Genomic DNA, 22,654 nt, shown 5'->3' with positions numbered 1-22,654 from the left:
TAGTTGCAGGACGTGGGCTCAGTAGTTGTGGTGCACGGGCTTAGTTGCTCCGCAGCATGTGGGATCTTCCCAGACCAGGGCTCAAACCTGTGTCCCCTGCATTGGCAGGCGGATTCTTAACTATGCCACCAGGGAAGTCCCCAGATACAATTTTTTTAAACATCTTTATTGGAGTATAATTGCTTTACAATGGTGTGTTAGTTTCTGCTTTATAACAAAGTGAATCGGTTATACATATACATATGTTCCCATATCTATTCCCTCTTGCGTCTCCCTCCCTCCCACCCTCCCTATCCCACCCCTCTAGGTGGTCACAGACCTACTAGAGAATGGACTTGAGGATATGGGAAGGGGGAAGGGTAAGCTGTGACAAAGTGAGAGTGGCATGGACATATATACACTACCGAACGTAAAATAGCTAGCTAGTGGGAAGCAGCGGCGTAGCACAGGGAGATCAGCTCGGTGCTTTGTGACCAAATACAATCTTATTTTGAGCTTCCCTGCACTCCTGCCAGTTAAAATGGATTACTCGGTACAGGCTACATAAATCTTTGCTGAATTAGCAAACTGTTCCCATCGCACTGATCATATGGAATTTCCTTTGTATATCTGTTATAGCACTGACTTCTTATTACCTCGTAATCTATTTAGTCATACACACCTGTCTCCCTGACTATACAACTTGATGACGAACTAGCTGTGTATTAGTCACCTTTAAACCTCTCAGTTTCTAAGTGCGTTGGGCAGTGGCGTCATCCAAATTGAACTCTACTGACTGTTCTCTAGCTTGCATTGATGTAAGCACATGTTACGGATGCCATGATCTTTATCCTTGCAGACAGTGGTTTTTCATGGTATCTATAATCCTAGGATTTGCTAGAGTCATCTTTAGCCTCTCAAAATCTTTCCACTATTATTCATATGCTTTACATATTCTAAATTCTATGCGATGTTATCAGATTGGATCTCTGGATGAATGAATACTCTACGAGCCAGCTTTGTGATTCAAGGGAAACAACCCACTCAACTTTCAAGCTCAGAAGACTCAAATAGCAACTCATTAATGAAATTAAGTTAATATTCACACATATCTCTCTTTCCAAAGAACAACCTAGGGAATGTTAAACCAAGTCAAAATAGAAACATGACATTGAGCTTTTGGGTTTCTAAGGACGAAAACCAAAAGAATAAGTCATATTCTTAAATTCTAAGTACCTGATGATTATGTGGATTTGATTGATTTGAAAAGGGCAAGGACCATACAGTGTTCGATGGATTTATTATGTTGTAGACTGAAAGACTTCCAAAACCTTTCAAAAATTTAGTAGTTGGGGAAATTAAGAGCAACTTAAAGACTGTTAAATTCATACAATTGATAAACTCCAGTTGTAAAATATTTTAGAATTTCTATTAACATGTTACATAATTCTTCTGCAATGGAATCTGGAACTCTTGTCACCTCCTCCCTTTCAAAGCCCCACCTTTCACCGCATTTTAAAGAAAAAGCACAGAAATAGCCAACTCATCTCATCATTCAATAGAACTGGGATAAAAGTCCAAAGCTCCATTTCTTTAGAAAACAAAATTAGGAAGCAACTATGGTTAAATGTTAATATCTGACAAAACTGGGTAGTGGGGACCCAGACAATTGTGATATTACTCTCTGTTCTTTTCTCTTGGTGTGAAATGTTTCATACCTTTAAAATGAGAGGGAATATATCCATGTCATCCAAAATTTCTGGAGAACTCAATAACAAAGAATTTCTTGTACTGATTCTTAGTTACCCAATTTCTGTACTTGCCCCATGAGCACTTAGGGCAGAGCTATTTCTTCAGTTTCCAGAGGAAGAGACAAAAGTAGTTAAGAGAAACCAAATGATTTTGGAGTAAGGGTAGGTGCAAGTTCAAGTCAGAGTTAAAATTCCTGGAGTATCAAAGGACAAGAGGCTACCTCCAAATACTGAAAGCATAATAGACATTCAATTAGCACTTATTTGATTAATTGGTTGCTTGTTTAACAGGAACCAGAGCTCAGCTCCTTGAGAAAGATGGCAGATGTCACCTTTCATTCATCACTGACCACGGCAGTGCTGGACCAGACTCAGACAACCTTTGTGTAACTTCAGGAGTGGTGAGAGTTTAATGTGGAAGCAATCACACTCTCAAGGGGCCATGCATTTATAAGGTGACTTACCTGGGGTTATGGGTACTGTTAATAGCCTCCTTGTGGAGCAAAGTTAATAAATCCAATGGTAGGGGCTTCCCTGGTGGCGCAGTGGTTGAGAGTCTGCCTGCCGATGCAGGGGACACGGGTTCGTGCCCTGGTCTGGGAAGATTCCACATGCCGCGGAGCGGCTGGGCCCGTGAGCCATGGCCACTGAGCCTGTGCATCCGGAGCCTGTGCTCCACAACGGGAGAGGCCACAACAGTGAGAGGCCCGCGTACCACAAAAGAAATAAATAAATAAAAAATAAAAATAAATCCAACGATAGGAAGAACTACAGAACCTAAGGACAAGAAAGAGCAAAAATATCCCCAAGGAAATTAACATCCAATCTCCCTCATTTTGCAGCATTTCTGTTGCCGAAGAGGTGACTAGATGGTGCTGATTTGGTTGGTGGAAGAGTCCACCAAACAAGAGAGAGAATGCATGGTGGTCCCAGTCCAGCTCTGCAAATCTTCTCTGTCCTTCAGTTTAATACAGCAACATTTATTCAGCACGAGGTTTTACTGAGCGCCAACTGTAAGATAGTACACTGTCTTTTCTCCCTTACCTTCTCAATGTGTTATCTCTCTATCAGTCCTCAATCAATCCCAAGCTCTCTCTCTCTCTCTCTCTCTGTCACACACACACACACACACACACACACACACACACACACACACACATTCCCACTATTGCTAGCAATTTGTTCTGCTTACAGGTAACCCATGTTCAAAGTCTATGAGGCATCACTTTAAGCAGCTGTAGGGAGCTGAATGAGCCAAGGAAGGCCAACCTCAACTCTAAGGAAAGATATTGGCTGAAAAAACAAACTGAGCTCTAGTCAGCGCTCACTTCCTCGAGGCTGTCTTCTTAGGATTCCTTCGCCGTGCTAACTCATAACTAAGTCGCTACAATCAGCTGACCTTCCTCAGCGGCGACGCGCACAACCTGGGCCCACCTTTCTAGGCGCCAGCCGTTCAGCTCATCCCCAGCGTCCTTGACTGATGCCTCCTTCTTCTCTCCAACATCATCTCCCACTGCCCATGAAACCCTGCCTCAAACAGACAAGGCCAGGCTCATCTTGGACGTCTTCTTTCTCACATGCCTCTCGGTTCATGTTCTCCTGGGAAATCTCCCTGTATCCACCCCACACAACAAATCCTCCCAGTCCTTACATCTCCACTGCAGGCACAACCTCTAGAAAACTTCCCTGGACCTATCAGCTCCTCGGCTGAAAGGGGGACCCTTGTGGCATTGACAGCCTCTCCCCTCTCTGGGGAGTTACTTCATAAGCGTCTCTGCGGGACTGGTCACCTGTCTCCCTTAACCAGATTGAAATCTTCCTTCAAGCTGAAACCCTGGCTTGCCCCAGTCTGGAACAGCACAGTGGGCCATGCCAGAGTCGCCAGTACTCGACTTACCCATCCCCTGTTGGCTATTGCTGCTGTGGGATGAGAATAGCAGAGAAGAGGGTCTGACAATTCAAGGATATGGGGCAGATCTGAGGATCCAGAGATGCTCTGACTTAGGGACCACATGAGTCCATGATACATATAGAATTTCCCTTAGCTTTGTCTTAACCAAGGGCCATTACACGTTGCAGGAGGGTTCTAGTGACAAGGGCACAGGTTCACTGAAGCTTCTTGGGAGAAGTGTAGTTCAAATGCATCCTCTTAGAGAGAGAGCGGTCAGAGTCACGAGAAGCAAAGATGTGCGTGTGTCTATGTGCGTGAGCACATGTGTGACTGCTGTTTGAGGGAGTGGTTCTTACATGGAGGTGGCATTCATGTGCCCTCTCTGGGCAGCCACAGCCCTGGTTGGAGCCAGGATTCCACTCCGGCCAGGGCTGAGGATGGGAAGGTCCTCAGGGAATCCTGAAGGCTGCAGCTGGAAAGGACTTAGCCCTGCCATTGCACAATGGAGAGGTAGGACCTGGAGATGATGGTGAGCTTGGACCAGACTCTGGGTGAGCGAGAATGTCAGCTCGGACTCTGTTCCTGACCTGAGTGGGGTGGCGCACAAATGCTCGCCGGGAGCCTTCTCTGTCACCTATAAAACACCGCCAATGCCCGAGAGGAGGAATCATGAGGCTCGTGCTCTCATTAAGTCACCCTCCCAGGCTGGGCCGTATACTGTGTCTTTCCAAACCTTGCCCCTGGGACTGGCAGTGGAATTTCTCCTCCACAGCTCCATGAGAAGGAGCCAGAGAAAGTTAGAGAAGGTTTCAAGAAGGGCAATGAATGAACAGGTGGGAGAAAGGGCTGCACAGAGGATAGGGGGTATAAGATGAGCCAAAGGGAAGCCAAGGTCAGCCCTGGACACATGACGGCAAAGACCAAGTTGAGCAATGCTTTTGTCCTCTCTGCAGGGGAAGAGAGCCACACCAGGCAAGTTCTGGGAGTTGCCTCTGAACGCCCCGGCCTGCTGAGTCCTTTGGTTTCCGTGACCTGGAAATGGTGGGTGAGGGGATGGCATGGAGGCAAAGCTGGTGGTGGGATGGGTCCCAGACACACACAGTCAGGGCCCCCGAGTGAGTCCATCCTTCCTAAGCAGGCTGCCGTCACTGTGTCTGGGGGACCAACGCTGGGCCAGACCTCAGAATAGGATACCTCCTTCAGGACTTCTCGTCAACCTTTGGTCTGAACTTGCCTAAGACCAAGACGTCCTATGCCTCCGCCAGCCTAGTCCTCCTAAAAAATGCTTTCATCTCACTGCTCCCGGGATCAGATCACTCTCCTGGCTCCAGAGTGCCTCCTGCTTCAAGTCTCAACTTCTCTGCCCCCTTCCAGGCGCCCCTAGTTCAGCCCTGCCTCCTTCCCCATCCTCAGATCCCTCCCCTCGCTGCACACTCACTCTATCCGCTCATTCCTAACTCCCTTGCCTTTCTCTCACCTCTCTTATGCAGGAAATCCTGTCTTCTCCCTCTGCCTAAAAATAATCTGCTTATCCATTCAAGCGTGGCTTGGGCTGACTTCTCCCATGAATCCTGCTTCTTTACGAATTCACATGGATCTCTCCCTTCTCAAAATGTCATTGTAACGATCCGGAGCACACCCGGGAATGTAGACTCTGAGCTCTGGGGAAAGAGAGCTCCCAGGCAGCAAGATGAAGAGTCAATGGTCTGACTCCCAAGTCTGCTGGGCAGGTTCACACAGGGCATCTGATAGTCCGTATGACATCTTTGTGCCCATTAGAAAGAGGTGACCCCACCTGCACGGCAGCCCTGGTGCCAATCCCTCGCCTGCTGCCCACTAGCTGTGTGCCCTAGGTAAGTCCTTAATTTCTGTTAGCCTCAGTTCCTCATCTGTAAACTGGAGGTAATAGTGCCTACCCCACTGGGTTATTCTAAGAGTTAAGTAGGAAAGCTGATATAAAGTGCTCAGCCTTTGAACCCATGGAGCAGTCACTAAATGTTAGCTACTACTGTCGTGAGCCTTCACTACCTCTTTGATGAGCTGTCTCTAGAAAAAGGAAAGGCCTTCAGTAATTTTTTAAGACAGCAACTGATGCCTCTGCCTCTTTCTCTTCTTTTTTCTTTGCCATCATATCACCACATCCCATAATTGGCAATTTCAAAGACCCTGGAACCAAAAATAATATAGCTGTGGGGAAAAATTACATCTGAGGAGTAAGAGGAATCAGATTTAACCTAAGACAATCCAGGCATCAGGAATACAAGAGAGAGAAAAAATTAACCTCTAACATGGGAGAAAGGGAGTGAGCACATTGTCCCTAAAGCCGGTATTCGAGAGTGGGGAGGTATGAGCACAAATGAAATGGATGTGATTATAGGGCTGACTTGGGCAGTTCTTAACGAGTAAATGAATTGACTTTGGAGTTTGACACCATAGGGTTCACATCTTCAATCTGCTCCTTACTAGCAGTGTGATATTGGACAAGTTGCTTAACCCCTCTGTGCCTTAAATTTCCTTTCTAGGGATAGTAGATGAGTAGAACCAATTAAGGGAGATAGCATGGTAAGTGTCCCCGTATTTGATAGCTATTGAATATGTAAGAGGCCCTCTGTGACATCCACTGAGAGGAGAAATCTCTGCCCATTTTTCAGCCATGAGACCATTAATAACCCTTACCATCTCCTCCAGAATAAATCATCCCTGAACTGAGTCAGGGTTCAGGGCAACCAGGATTCACGTTGAGGAGGAAGCAGGAAACACAGGGACAGTTGCATTTACCACAGTAAATATGCGACGTCTTGTCAAGTATCCGGCACATTAACTTTTGTTGAAGGCATGCATAAACAAGCAGTTAGTATATAATTCAGCCTGGAATATTACTTAACCAGAGCAGAATTCATAATCCTGATGAGGATTTCTTTTGTATTTTTTATTATGAATAATTTATACAAAAGTAGAAAAGTTTCATAAACCTCAGCGTATTCATCACCCAGACGCAACAACAGTCAACTCATGGCCAGGCTGTTTCACAGACATCCCACTCTCTCCCTGCCCAAAGCCAAATTATTTTGAGGCACATCCAAAATACCATAGCATTTCATGATGAGGATATATGTTTTGTAAAGGAAAGGGAGAAGGGACACACACCTTTTACATAAGTTTTGGGCTCAGAACCTGTGTCCCCTGCATTGGCAGGCAGATTCTTAGCCACTGCGCCACCAGGGAAGTCCCAGACCTTATTATTTTTATCTATTTCTTTTACTTGGTGCAGCAAAACAAATGCTAATTAGGATGGAAAGGAGGTGATGTGGACAAATCCTTTTTATGGTGGCTGTTTTTATTAGGTTGACTGTATCTGTAATGCACCTGTGGAAATATATTTGGAAATGTTCACTTCGTAGCCCTTGAGCTGTTTAATCGTGTAGCTGAGGCTTTGAGTTAGGTTTGTAAAACTCAAAATGAAATCAATTGACCACTGAATTGGAGTGTGTAGATAATCATTGCCATGGAATTATCTATTCTTTCGTCACTTCCCCAATTTTCTTGGCAGTTGAAAATTCCACACTTTACACTTGAGTTGTTGCACTTGACTACTTTTAGAGCTCAGGGGCTGGAGGGTTGTTTTTAAGTTTCATGGGTCATGAATTTAAATTGCAGTGAAGTATGCAATAGAGCACTTTGGAGTGAGAAGTGTGATTAAATGACCTCTAAGGTTCCTTCTATTTACATGATATCTAGTTCCTGGACCATAGAGATCTGGAGCTACTAAATTTAACTATCTATAACTAGATCTACATCTATATCTATATATTAGTATTATCACTTTTAATGTTCTATAAAAAGGGAAAGGCTATTTGCTACCTAAGCCCTAGTGTGATCAAGAAGAGACCGTGTACCATGGGACAAGCTGCTTTCTGATGCAGCCCTCCCCTCCAGGGGTCGGGGGCAGAGCCAGAAGTGGGCTGGAGTTAGAATTAAGCTAAATTTCAGGAAGATGACTCAATGACAAGTTTGGATGGTAGAGGTAAGAGTTTGACCACGTTGAGATCTAGTTTCATATTTTATGATATTTACATTCAGGGACCACAAAGAATCTTGTTCCAGGACAATCCCAGGTCCCCTGCATCCAGAAGTTACTTCATTTCCACTCACTTGCTCCCCCTTGGAATCAGGGGCTCACTCACCTGTCTTCCTCAATTCCCATGGTTTTTTATGCCCTGCTTGTCTTGTCTTGCTTGAGTGCCGTCCACTCACCTCTCATCCTCATCTATAAAGGCAATTGTGCCCCCAACTCCAGAGATAGATCTGATCTTAGGGGAGGAAGGGCTCTTTGGAGGAGAACTTGGAGCCTAAAATCCCTGTCTTTAAATCCTCCACTCTCAAACCATCATGAGTGGGTTTCCACCCGTATTTCCATCTTTGAGGGGCTGCTTGCCGAACCCATGCTGCTGGCCTTCTAAGTATTAACATCCTACTCTCTGGGCTTTGGCTCATCTCCCACCCTACTCCTGCTTCGGGCCACCACTGATTTTAAATTGGGAGGCCTTGAAAGTTGTCCTTGTGACCTACGAGTTCTAGATCCCTGGGACACACACCCTCTGGAACCCTCCTCCATCTGTCTCCCAGCTGGGCTCCCATGTGGACCTTCAGGTTCTGTCTTGACTCAAGCTAAGCTCATAATCCATAATTCCCTAGTCTGTCCCCACCCCTGCCAGGCCTATGACCCTGGACTTGGTTTCAGGCCAAGGAGAAAGTGAAGGTGAAATCTCTGGCTCTGCCAAAGCCTTGCCTCGGTTACCAGCTCCACGTTCTCACTTTCTAATTGCTTTTCCCTGTATCAATTTTCTTTCTTATATGTCCTGGTCTCTGGTCTCTGGTCTCTGACCCAGAGCCTGACCTGACGATCATGGTAACAGTGTCTGTCTTATGCTTCTTGCTTCCTTGGAACTCCCAGGGCCTCTTTAGCCACTGGGATATTCCCTTACTCTGGTAGATGGCTCAGATGTGCTCAAACCTCCCTAGTCTTAACCAACAGCAGCTGTGGGCTAAGGACTTCTGACCCCAAATCCAGTGTTCTTTCTAGGATGCCACAATGTTATGATTTATACCAGTGCCCTAACTTCCCACCTGAAAAGCCACAGGTTCCCTGGATGATGTCCAATGTTCCCTACAAAGGTAAGGGCTACAATTCTGCTAAACAAAAGATCACATTGACTTTTCTCAAGTCAAAGGTCAAGATAGGACCTTGCTGCATCTACAGGACTGTACAATGAGATGGAAGCCCCAGTGGCCCAGGTGTTGTAAAAGTCTGAGAGTCTATGATATAGTCAGTGCAGGTTTATGACTCATGATACCTTATTTCATTTCTTTGAAATTGGCGAACCTTCAATCAAATATACAGATAGAAACATAAATCAGGATAACATCACTTCCCAAGTGTTCTTGTTTAATCATATGTTCCTAACATCACTTCCCAAATATTCTTGATTAATCATACCTTATATATTATGCTCAAAGCCATGAAGAACTGATTAGTTGCAGGTGGGTTCTTCAGTGTAATTAAGGCATAAGATGTTGCCCCAACTGTGCTGGGTAGTGTATCAATTCCTAGCAGTTACATAGCATTTTTAAAATTTAATTAATTAATTAGTCTGCACTGGGCCTTTGTTATTGCACTGGGCTTTTCTCTAGTTGAGGCGAGCGGGGGCTACTTTTTGCTGCAGTGAACGGGCTTCTCATCGCGGTGGCTTCTCTTGTTGCGGAGCACGGGCTCTAGACGCGTGGGCTCCAGAGCGCAGGCTCGGTAGGTGTGGCGCACGGACTTAGTTGTTCCGCGGCATGTGGTATCTTCCCGGACCAGGGCTCGAACCCGTGTCCCCTGCATTGGCAGGCGGATTCTGAACCACTGCACCACAAGGAAGCCCGCTAACAGTTACATAACATTTTACAGCAGGGTTATGTGTCCTAAAGCAAGTCTGCAGGGTTGAGTGGGACTGGCTATAGCAAAACCACAGTTGCAGATCCCCAGGTCACCTCCCTGTAGGATTTATCCATCAGCTCTGGGGTGAGGCTCCAGAAGCAGTCTCTTCACGAGCTCTTAAATCAGCAGTTGTGCGAGCTGTCTACACACCGGCATCTCCTGGGGAGCTTTAAAAAATGCTCATGTCGGGGTCCCATCCCTGAGAGGCTGGCATCATTGGTCTGGAGTTGAGCTTGGGCACTGGATTTCTCAAAGCTCCTCTGGCTGATTCCGGTAGATTCTGACCAGGATTGGATTGACTGATGGTGGAAATCTCTTTAGATCATCCGAGATTTTTTTCTTCTCTCCTGTGGAATTGGTGCAAGCTTCTCCCGTATCAGTGATACTCTTTGTAAGTCCCTTTGAAACCGAAGCTTCATCTCAGGCTCCTCAGTGTGATCTGGGGGCCAGCAGCATCCGTGCCACCCAGGCACCCCCTCTCCCCGGCCAATAACTGAAAAAGAATCTGTGCTGTAACAAGATCCCCAAGTGCTTCATGGCTTATTAAAGTTTAAGAAGCACAGCAAAGTAGCCTCAAACTATGCATTTCTAAGAGCTCCCAGATGTCGTTCGGCTGGTCCCCAGTCCCCAGTGGCAAGGATCTAAAGCACTTTTCTGTGACCCAATGAGGGTTTCCAGAAGAATCGTGTGGGAAGCTCGATCTCCACGTCACCACAAATCTCCTGAATTGAACTTTCCGGGAATCTGTCTACTTAGCAGCCTGCTGATTCCCAGACGACGCTTACTTACGTGAAAGGTTCAGAAGCACGGAAGCACGTCCAAGTTCTCCTCAGAGGAGGAACCATTCTCTCTGAAAACCAGCCTCACCTAGTTGTGTCAAAGCTCCTCTGCATTTAGCCTAAGTTGGCCTAGAGAAGACAGTATGACTCTCTAAAGAAAAAGTCTCTTGCTTAGCCTTTCAAATCACTGAAGGTAGCCTTTCCCCTGCCTCCATGGGTCTTCCTCATCAAGTGTAGGTTTCCCAGCCATTGCTCCCAATTCTGTTTCTTACTCTTCCCCCCCAACCCCACAGTGGAGACCTTCCAGTTCAGCAGATCCCTCAAGGCAGGGCAGCTCCAATCGGAGAAAACCTCCAAAGTGATCAAGATAGTATACAAATGAGATTATCATCAGCTCCAATCAGAACATTCTATTTTTATTTTATTTTATTTATTTTTTTTTTTGAGGTACGCGGGCCTCTCACCGCTGTGGCCTCTCGCGCTGTGGAGCACAGGCTCCGGACGCGCAGGCTCAGCGGCCATGGCTCACGGGCCCAGCCGCTCCGTGGCATGTGGGATCTTCCTGGACTGGGGCACGAACCCGTGTCCCCTGCACTGGCAGGCGGGCTCCCAACCACTGCGCCACCAGGGAAGCCCAGAACATTCTATTTTTTAATACTGCAGTTAAAGGTTGCCTTTTTTTTTTTTTTTAAGAAAAGCTATATGTCATGTTAATTCAATATTCAGCTTCTGTTTAACCACAACTCCTATGTCCCTTTCCCCTGGATCATCAAGAGATGCCACCCCTTCCCTATATTTCCACAATTATTTATTGAACTTAGGTATAGGGCTTTCCTTATAACCCAGATAAATTTTATCACCATGATCTCTGTGTCCACTGTTTCAGCCTGACAAAAGAGTTCTGGATAAACAGTCCTGAATAAACAGTCTTGGGTTCAGATTCAAGTCTGATCTCTACAACTCTGCTGTTGGCCCTTAAGCAAGTTCCTTAGCCTTTAAAATAAGCCTATTTTTCATCTATAAAATGGGCACAAATTATAGTCCCTGTCTTATAGGATAGTTGTGAGGATTCAATAACATAATATGAAAAGTACTTTGTAAAGTATAAAGCTGTGTAAAAGATTAATAAAAGCATCTCCAAGCTATGAATAATTTACAAATTACCGTTAACGCTGCTTCATTCATTTACGATGTTCTCAACCCCACATAAAATAAGTGGCAGTCCTGAAATCCTCTGAAAAACAAAAAAATCTGTCTCCTCCACTACCATCCAGGACCCATTCCGGGTTGTTTTCCTTTTGTGAAGAGTTTCTATCTTCTGGTGACAAAGAGGAAAGGAAACTTGGCCCAAGAACCATGAAACCAAATCCCAGGATGGCGCTCTAGAAACCAGTCACATGGAAGTGGACAAAACCAGAAAACCCCTTTCATGTCACTGACATGGGTGTCAAAGTGTTCAGACAGGGTATCTACTTCCCATTTCTCACTGAAAGAGGAACTCAAAGTTGCTGAACCCTCAAAGGGTTCTGGCTGTGGGAATTCTGTGGAGCCAGGGTTCCCAAACTAAGGGAGATAAGCCATGAAATATAAAATATAACATAATAGATAAAATATAATGTAATATAGCCCACCAACATAAGACGCTACCCTGCCATACTGCCAAGAAAGCCCCCTGAGGTTAATCAGGGGCAATAAGGTTTCATATAGAAGCCTATGAACTTGTGTAGACAGGCCCATGAACTTATATAGTATTAATTTCCAAGATGGAACTGAGTTAAGAAGAATATAATCCAAAGCCTAGTCAGCATTTATCCCTCTCCACCTCCAAATCCTCATTTCTTAAAGCAGAGACAATCTCAAAAGCAGGAGCCTCGGATTTACCCCCAACAAACTAGGAAATGCTTGTTCATCCTCAATGCTTGGAAGTCCTTCTCTATGAATCTCTAGGTACTTTTCCAAACACAAACCTTCGCTACTGTGCATGGTTCACAGATTAGAAACGCTCAGGTTTTAGAATACACTTTTCCAAGAGACTAATCAAAGAATTATAACATGAGCACACGAACAAGGCAGGGATTAAATACACTCAACTACTCAAGTAACAAACACCTAATATTTATTAATAAATTAGTACACTTGAAGGCAGTTTTCTGATATCAGTCCCTCACCACTACCCACAAACCCCACCCACACAAAGGGAGTCCACACCACCTTTGCATTAGAATTCAGCAACTAAGCATCAAAGAGCATGTGTATAAATGGGAGCAGAGTTGCAAATAGATCAGACAAGAGTTCTTAAAGCTGCAGCCATTTTTAACTAAAGTGATTGAATGATGGAAACCCACCAAGACCGAGGCCTTGAGGGCAGACCAGACCTATCGACTATGTGTGTATAAAAAACAAGACATCTTGTAAAGCAAAGCTGGACAAATTCCCTTTGGAAAAGGTGTCATTTGTCACCAGCACTTCAATTGTGACTTTCCAAAGTGCAGCAATATGTTCCAGAACAGCTCGATCTCTAAAAGTTGAAGTTCAAGTTCCTTGGTGGCCCAGTTGTCAAGCCACTCAAATAGCAAGTCATGATGGCTTGTGAGGATCTCATGTCTCCAGCCCAGAGCAGAATAGCGTAAGGGGAGCACACGTAATCAAGCATTCAACACGGTGTCCAGGTGAAGACCATACAATCAGCAACAGTGTGGTCAAGTTTCAGCCATAAATATGAACTACCCAACGAGGCATGTTAAAAAGATACTTCAAGATCTAATTGCGTTACAGTAACTCAATGGGGTCTTATGTTTCTTGAACCCTTAAGAAAATTCATAAATGGCAAATAATAAAATAGTAATAATAATAATAATAATAAAGCAGATGTGAATGTTGAGACATGAAGACGGCTTATAGCATTCACAAGATGCTATGACACTTTTAAGAAGTTAAGAGCCTCATAATCCAGTGTGTGGGAAAAGCCACACTGTATTTGTGATACATTAAGTGAATTTAAAGTGCACAGAACAATTTTGAGAATACATACGAAGGCAAGACAGAGAAAATATGGAACCTAAAAAAACTTCAGTGGTGGATATTCTGAAACAGTTGAAAAGGCTTATATGCTAACTTCCCAGGAGGGTTTTTAAAAAGAAAGAATGAACTCAAAACACTGGCCATATACTCTGTTAAACACACACACGCGCACGCGCACACACACACACACACCAAAAAACAAAAATTAAAAAAAAATAAGAATAAAAACGCCACCCTGCCACTAAATTGAGTAATTTCCAGAGTGCAGTATTCCTCGTGTTCTACAACAGGTCGGGAAGATGGCTATAAACAGAGTCCAGGAGGGTCTGGCTGGCTTCCTGGCTCTTGACTCCAATGATCTCAAACAGCCGGTCCAGCTTGTCCTCGGCCTGAGGAATCTCTTCAATCACCCGCAGCTCCTCGGGATTCAGGATGTGGAGCATGTCATCAAAAATAGGCTGCAAGTCGCAGGGGTCCAGGCGCACCTGTCGCAGCACTGTGTCCTTCTTTTCTGCAGGGAGGAGAGGAGAGGGGACAGCTGTAATGGGACTGTATTGGGGGACGGAGGAGAGCTAAGGTGACAGCGACCCTCTCCCCAGGCTGTCCCCATCCCACCCTGCGAGGTGAGGCAGTGAAGCTCAGGCACATTTTTAAACACCACCGTGGTTTTTACCGACGTGGCACGTAAGATAACAAACAAGATGTGCGTAACAGAGATCAGACAAGGATCTGCTTATCTGCTTGAACGCATTGTTGATGGAACATGACATTTGCCTAGACTCGAATGACGTCTCCGAAACTCTCCTAAAACTCAGGAGAATGCTGAAATACTTAAAGAAACTTTAAAAAAACAAAAACAAAAACAAAACGTCACTACTTTCCCCATCTGTAACATGTTAGTAAGCAAAGATACGAGCCCAGCCTTTCCCCTCAAACATTCCAAGTCAATAATCGGCTTATCTGACTTCCTAATTACATTGTCATATTTTAAAATTAAACTGCTTGGAGCAAAAGCACATAAATAAGAAAATATTGCTTCTTGGGTCATATCTTACAATGGAGTGAGGAACTATAACTTCTTCTAAAATATAATATGTAACATAAATTATAAACTAAAATAGAAATCTTTATATAAGTATAGAGATATATATGAATATATAAAGTATAAAATATAAATATGTGAAATAGAATTATTTTATAAATATATAAAAAACAACATAAAATATACCCCTTTCGGTAAAATATAACCGGTGTTACCCAAACTAGGAAATTCCTAACAAAAACCTGTCATCAGTATAGTGTACATGCTAATTCCCTACCCTGCTATTCAAAACTGCAAGTGGCAAATTATTTACCCAAAGTACCAACCCATGATGTTTAAAACATTGTTATTTGCAACCAAGCTTAACAGAGCGAAATTTAATTTCAGTCACTAAAACCTCTACCCCAGACTCTCAAGATAAGTTATACTTTAAATCCCTGGATTCTGCAAGCCTAGTAAATAATTTGCACACACACAAAAAAAACCTGCCAGACCACACGTTATCGGACCTTCCCCGAAACACACTCGATAGCATCATGAGGATCAAGGGTGACCGATACTCCTGGACACAGGCTCCCGGCCAGACAGTCGGGGCTGTAAAGATTTTCTAGGCAGGTCCCGACTGGCTAATGACGTCGTTTTGCGCAGGCCAGCCTCACCTTGGAGTCCAGGGCAGGTCATTTAGATGACCCAGCCCCTACTGGAATGGGGAACTGATGGAGGGAGAGATGCCACGGGCTCTTTGAGGGGAGGCTGAAGAATGAATGTGGGTCTGAACCATCCGTACCTTTGGTTATAAAGGATCCGGTCCTGCTCAGCGCCGAGGAGCCGCTGGACGTGGAGTCGCAGCGAAGGAGGGGCTCGGACTCGTCCACGAAGAAGCCCTTGTTCTTATCCAGCGGGGAGGGCTCCACCGTCAGAAGCGTGGAATTCTCAAGTTTCGGGTTGGGGCTGGCGACCGGGCTCGTGCTAAGCGGGCTGGGGCTCCTCGGGAGAGCCAGCTTGTCAGTTTCCAGCTGTGGAAAGAAACCATTTTAAATTATATACTTCAAAGATTATATAAACTGGGACTTCCCTGGTGGCGCAGTGGTTAAGAATCCGCCTGCCATTGCAGGGGACACGGGCTCGAGCCCTGGTCCGGGAAGATCCCACATGCCGCGGAGCAACTAAGCCCGTGTGCCACAACTACTGAGCCTGCGCTCTAGATTCCACGAGCCACAACTACTGAGCCCACGTGCCTAGAGCCCATGCTCCGCAACAAGAGAAGCCACCGCAATGAGAAGCCCGTGCACCGCAACAAAGAGTAGCCCCGGCTCATCGCAACTAGAGAAAGCCCGCGCGCAGCGACAAAGACCCAATGCAGCCAAAAAAAAAAAAAAAAAATTATAGAAACCAAATGGAAAGCATCTGAAAAAGAATATACACATATGTGAATAAATGCATCACTTTGGTGTACATCAGAAACTAACACAAGATTCTAAATCAACTATACTTCAATTTTTAAAATAAAAAATAAAGATAGAAATAATTTTTAAATTAAAAAATTATAGAAAAAAATGAAATTAAAAGCCCTTCTTGGATGCTTTTTTTGGGTTCCATTTAGTATTTTGTGGATAACTTCTCCTATTTTGACAGTCCATCACTTACATTATTGCTAGATACACACACACACACACACACACACCCTTCAAAATGCACGAGAGGATACGTATGAACATTAAAAATTAGGAGGCATACGCACCAAGCTGTTACCTCATAGGAGTGAAACTGGGCAAGAAAGTGAGGAGGAAGATGTCCAACAAAAATATAATTTCGTACCTGCTGGAAATGGTCTTAGATATCATCCAGCATACTCCCCTCTGTTTCGGGATGAATTATGTGCATGTCGTATGTTGAACTCATAACTCCTTGGACCTCAGAACATGACTATATTTGGAGATAGGGCCTTTAAAGATGTAACTAAGGTACACCTGGGCCCTCATCCAATATGACTAATGTCCTTATAAGAATAGATTAGGACACAGACACACAGAGGGGAAGCCATGTTGAAGACACAGGGAGAAGATGGCCATCTTCGACACGCCCAGGAGAATCAACCCTGCTGACACCTTTACCTCAAACTTCTAGTCTCCAGAATTGTGAGAAAATACACTTCTGATGTTTAAGCTTCCCAGTCTGGTAGTTTATTATAGCAGCCCTTGCAAACAAATACACCCTCTCTTTACAAGTAAGGAGACGGGCCCAGAGAAGGTAAGTGACTGTCTTTAGGGCACCCAGCCAGGAAGTGGCAGAACTAAAACTAAACCCTCCGTTTCCTGATTCCCATTTCAAACTAGCTCAGGAAGTAAATAAAACTGCTTGAAAAAAATGAGAACAGGAGAACACCAGAGCAAAAGCGGCTGGAAGGAGAGAGGGAGAACCACCCCGCTGGAGCCAATGGATAGGCTCTTCAGGATGTAGGGGAGACTGTGAAGCTTGCATTCCAGGGCAGGGATCAGAGAGAAGATAACAAGAAAGCAAGCAAACAAGATGGTTTCAGATGGAGACAGTGAGCATCATGACCGCTCTGGCTGGTGCATGGAGGCTGGATTTTAGGGAGGTAAGAATCAACACAGGAAGACTAGTTAGGATGCTGCTACAGTGAGCGGGCAGGTGACGTGTAATCATGGCTTGTACCAGGGTGCACAGTGGAGATGAGCGTAAGTGATGAGTGGTATCACCCCGTTTTGCAGGTGAAATGACTACGGCCCAGAGACGGCACACAAACCCGGGGAGGAAGTCAGTGCTCAACTCAGGCCAGCTGGACATCTCTAGTTGCCCCTGTCATTTGACACCATACCCTAGAAATCTGGCAGACACTGGTGGCATCTCCTAGTCGGTTGACTTATATTTTTATTGGTTCTTCTGGCACAGAGGGAAATCTGGGAGTCAGGTGGCCAGATGACACGGGGCAGGGTGCAGACAGTGATGTGCACTCTTCCTGCAGCTGTTAATCACCGCTCATTCGAAACCTCATGACTAGACTCCCACTTGTCAAGAGAAACATTTTCAAGCTCCTCAATCAGGAAGACATTGCCCCTTGTTTCAAAGGATGACGTTCACCAGTTGTAAAACGCACAAAGCAAAGCACAACTGCCTCTTTTACAAGCTTTACAGCCTGAGAAATTCTTGCAACTGTGCAGATTCTGAAGGCCTCTGACACGGCACATCTAATGTTCCAACAGCATTTTTCCCTTGTACAACCACCCACATCCTGCTTCTGCTTCCAGTGCAGTCTTAAGGCTTGGATATCACGCATTCCTACCAGCCCCCTTCTGATCCACAGACAAGTTTTATGGATACGTTTTTAAGATTTGAATTCATTAGGCCCTGGCATGCATGTGCCCCTCCTCCCTGAAAATGCACATGGCCATTCATGCCAAAACATGTTTTTTATTCACTCGATTAGACAAAGAACACTTGTCTACGCTCTGGTTCTCAGGGACAGTACATTGGATGACCCGACCAGTCAATATAGTGCACTGTTCTTGCTTAAAAAAAGAAATTCCTGTCCACAAATCACATGCCAACAGCCTAAGAAATCCACCCACCTATTTCCTGAACTCAGTTCAAAACTTTCAATATCTAATATTCCCCCCAATTTTGCCAAAGGATATTATCAGTGGAAATTAAGTACATGACTTCTAACATAATTTGGAAGGCAGAATGCTGAATTGATGCTGTCCGATCATTAACAGTGAGTCAAGTGAATGGGAAAATGCCGCTAGGAATGGTTTTAGAAGCTCCACAATGGAGCTCACAACCACAGCTAAAGCCAGAGACCATTTGACAAGCATCTTTCTAGAAAATCTCTTCCTCTACCAAGTATAGATATCTGTCACTATGTACAGGATACACAGTAGCTGGTTGCATTGCAGATTTCTCTAAAGTTACCTGCATTTTTTTCCTAGCAGGAAAAAAAAATTTGCCCCTAGAAACTTACTTCTTTCCTCCCTTTACCTTACTATTGACAATATCCATCAAAATTGTTTTGCAGGGCTTCCCTGGTGGCGCAGTGGTTGAGAGTCCGCCTGCCGATGCAGGGGACACGGGTTCGTGCCCTGGTCCGGAAAGATCCCACATGCCACGGAGCGGCTGGGCCCGTGAGCCATGGCCGCTGAGCCTGCGCATCCGGGGCCTGTGCTCCGCAACGGGAGAGGCCACAACAGTGAGAGGCCCGCGTACCACAAAAAAAAAAAAAAAAAATTGTTTTGCAGCACTGCAACTCAAGCATTGTGTTACCTGTGACTTCTCTAATAAGAAATTGAAGCCTCAGGATGTGTGGAATAAATTAATTCTTTATTTCCTTAGTTCAGAAAGTTCATGGTTCAGTATTGAGTTTAGAGCAAATAAAGAGCACTTATAATAAGATTCAGATACTAAAAGAGAAGACAAACGCTCTAAACAAGAAAGCTGGATGTCCACAGAAGCAGGTTGTATCCTCTTGGAAAAGATTTGAACATAAACTTATCAAAATAGTCACAAAAGAGATCCTGAGTGGATGAATTTATTCCTTTTCCTCCTTTAAGCTTCCCCAATTCTCTACAGGGCCATATTAACTTTTATAATTAGAAAAACAATAAATGTTATTTTTAAAAGCAGTCACCACTGATAAGTATATTTTCCCTCTGTTAATTGGAAAATGTGGCCGCAACAGCTCTTATTTATATTGGTAGCCAAGGAACAGGACAGTTGGAAAATCATCTACTTGGATGAGCTCCTCTCTTTACTTTTTTTAAGCATTCACAGGCACAAAAGGACAACACTCCTCCCAACTTACTGTGGTGAAGCAAATAGTAAGACTTAAACGAAAGGCCTCTGGGAAAACTTGGCCAGTGAAGGCAATGGATCCACCAGATATCTGAAGTCCCTTTGGAGAAACTTGAAAAGTAGAGTTCTTTTTGCTCTATAGCCATGTTGTAACCGTGCTAACTTAGAAGACTCATTTGAGAAATCAGGGTGAGACAGTAAGACAGACCAAAAAGGGGGAGAAGGCAGGGATCCTGAGGGGAGAGCTCCCTAAGTAACCCAAATCAGTACGAGTCTATTGTATGAACTTCAAGACCATGAAATTTATTTTGGCCAAATGAGCCCCAAATGTCCTCCTGATTAGTTTCCATACAAACACACCCTGTCCTTCCAGGTACTGTATTTATTGGTCTAAACTGATAAGAAAAGAGAGATAAGTGGTTCACCTTACAGGACGGCTGAGTCATACCTAAAACTCCATTGCTGACCTGACTATTTTCCTTTCCAGATTCCCAGAACCACTGAGTATGAGGAACCATGCAAAGGGATTAGGTAAACAAGCTATTGATTAAAATTCGTGGGCTTGAATGCCTCTGGGCTACAGAGGTTTGAGCAGTATCGGTGAGAACAATGATATAACTTGTCCTGGGTTGCAGTGGAAAGAGCCATTTCCAGCTGTGTCCTTGCAACTGTCCACTCCTCCCTCAACCAGCTCCCCACACTGACATGCCCGCTTTGGGTGCACAATCAAATCACAACCTGAAACTGAACCTCAAAAATAACTCTCCTCTTAACAAATATACACTACTATAGATAAAACAGATAATCAACAAGGACCTACCATATATAGCACAGGAAACTCTACTCAATATTCTGTAATAACCTATATGGGAAAAGAATCTGAAAAACAATGGATGGATGTATATGTATAACTGAATGACTTTGCTGTATACCTGAAACTAACACAACATCATACATCAACTATACTCCAATATAAAATTAAAATAAAATAAAATAACTCTCCTCTTTTAACATCAAACAAAATGCACTTCCCTGTTGACTGGCCTTTCCGAGGATGACACACTGTGGAAGGCTGAAATGTTTCTCCAGCCCTGGGGATGGTGGAGCCGTGGACGCTGAAGCCATTGCCATGTCGAGGGTGGCATATAAGTGAAACAAGAGTGTGAGACGACTTTGCTTCTCTCCTATGATGGAGCAGCATTTCTGAGGATACTCTGCAAACAGGCAGGGGTGGAAGACTCCAGCCCCAGAAGCCTTCTTTTCAGCGTGTTTCATGATCTTCATAGTCAACTCCTAAAACTCAAAGTGATGACAATCCTGGAACATCATGGCAAAGGAAGAAAGGAAATCTACCACTAACTAGCTGTGTGGTCTTAGAAAAACCACACCCCTTTTCAGATCTGTTTCCTCATTTCTAAAAGAAGAAGGTTACTCTAGGTCATCTCTCTTCAAATTGTCTTATTGTTTGTCTCACTATGGCTCTTTCATTCTCCCCACTCCCCACCTACAGACCCCAACTCCCTTTCTCCTTCCAAGTTACTTCCGCTGGTTCCTCAACTAAGGTTTACCACTGAGTTATTTTCAATTACTACCTAATTACAATCTCCCTGTGGTTGCACAATTTGTTTTCATAAAACTAATTAACAACTTTGATGCATCAGTGATCCCCTGAAATGAAGCCTTAATTACCCAGCCCTGATGCCCCTTGCCAATCTGCTAAAATGGTTCAACTTAACCCCTTGGTTCCTGGCATCACTCAATCAGATTCCACAAGATCCTTTTCTCTCCCCTCTGTAGCCAGATATGTCTGATAGACTAAAGAAGAAAGCACCTTACAATTAAAAATCACCTTCCTACTGAACTTTCCCTCCAGACCTCATCCAACACTTAGAAAGAAGGAAGAATTCTTATGTTACATTTGTGAAAACTTCTGTCACTTTAATGATGGTTTTCGAAAACCCATTTGCTAAATTCAACGGAAACTAATTGCTATTCCATCTGAGTTGACCGGCTTGTTACTCAGATCCAGTAAACAAAAAGGGGCTTTAAAACATAAGCCATCATCAGTACTCTGCTAAACAACTCAGCATGAAATATATGGAATCCATTTGATGTTAAGGTAGCTCTTATTAGCTCCATTTTACAGATGAGAAAACTGTGGCTTTAAGAGGTTTAAGTAACCTGCCCAAGATCACAGAAGCCAGGACTCAAGATCAGACGTGGTCTAGTTTCCAAGTAATCCTCTTTGCTGAGTCATGTCACTTCCCTGTCTGGACCCACTGCAGTTACAGAAATTGACAAACCCTGTAAACTCAATACAAAGACATCACATGACCACAAGGGGCTGCCCTGGCCCATACAGTCTGCAAGGACCTGTAACTCAGTGGCAGATCTTGAACCTCAGCTGGATGACTGCCCTGAGATAAAGATGAGAGATTATGTAATGAAACTTAAAAGCTTTTGCACAGCAAAGGAAACCATAAACCAGACGAAAGGACAACCCTCAGAATGGGTGAAGTCATTTGAAAATGAAGCAACTGACAAAGGATTAGTCACCAAAATATACAAGCAGCTCATGCAACTCAATATCAAAAAAACAAACAACCCAATCCAAAAATGGGTGGAAGACCTAAACAGACATTTCTAAGACATACAGATTGCCAACAAACACATGAAAAGATGCTCAACACCACTAATCATTAGAGGAATGCAAATCAAAACCACAATGAGGTATCACCTCACACCGGTCAGAAAGGCCATCATCAATTAATCTACAAACAATAGATGCTGGAAAGGGTGTGGAGAAGAGGGAACACTCTTGCACTGTTGGTGGGAATGTAAATTGATACAGCCACTATGGAGAACAGTATGGAGGTTCCTTAAAAAACTGAAAATAGAACTACCATATGACCCAGCAATCCCACTACTGGGCATATACCCTGAGAAAACCATAATTCAGAAAGACTCATGTACCACAGTGTTCACTGCAGCTCTATTTACAAGAGCCAGGACATGGAAGCAACCTAAATATCCATCGACAGACGAATGGATAAAGAATATGGGGCACATATATACAATGGAATATTACTCAACCATAAAAAGCAACAAAATTGAGATATTTGTAATGAGGTAGATGGACCTAGAGTCTGTCATACAGAGTGAAGTAAGTCAGAAAGAGAAAAACAAATACCGTATGCTAATGCACATGCATGGAATCTAAAAAACGGTACTGATGAACCTAGTGTCAGGGCAGGAATAAAGACGCAGATGTAGAGAATGGACTTGAGGACACAGGTGGGGGGAAAAGGAAGCTGGGACGAAGTGAGAAGGTAGCATTGGCATATATACACTACCAAATATAAAATGGATGGCTAGTGGGAAGCAGCTGCATAGCACAGGGAG

The 22,654-nt window shown here is 44.2% G+C and overlaps 1 protein-coding gene across 2 annotated transcripts in view; it reads right to left on the bottom strand.

Moving 5' to 3' along the window:
• Positions 1-12,479: 12,479 nt before the first annotated feature.
• TNFRSF21 (TNF receptor superfamily member 21) overlaps positions 12,480-22,654 on the bottom strand; it is a 64,832-nt gene continuing 54,657 nt past the window's right edge. For both annotated transcript variants that reach the window (XM_019949916.3, XM_019949914.3), the window contains exons 5-6: positions 15,231-15,459; positions 12,480-13,912 (exon numbers count right to left, since the gene is read on the bottom strand). In XM_019949916.3, coding sequence (XP_019805475.1) covers positions 13,683-13,912; positions 15,231-15,459 — 459 coding nt within the window. In that variant the 3' untranslated portion in view covers positions 12,480-13,682. The remainder of the gene's footprint in view (positions 13,913-15,230; positions 15,460-22,654) is intronic.

The sequence above is a fragment of the Tursiops truncatus genome, chromosome 10 (genome assembly GCF_011762595.2).
Source record: "Tursiops truncatus isolate mTurTru1 chromosome 10, mTurTru1.mat.Y, whole genome shotgun sequence".
In the NCBI taxonomy this organism is placed as follows: Eukaryota; Metazoa; Chordata; class Mammalia; order Artiodactyla; family Delphinidae; genus Tursiops; species Tursiops truncatus.
Note: the sequence above shows the minus strand (reverse complement) of the source record. Positions and strands in the feature narration are given on the sequence as shown.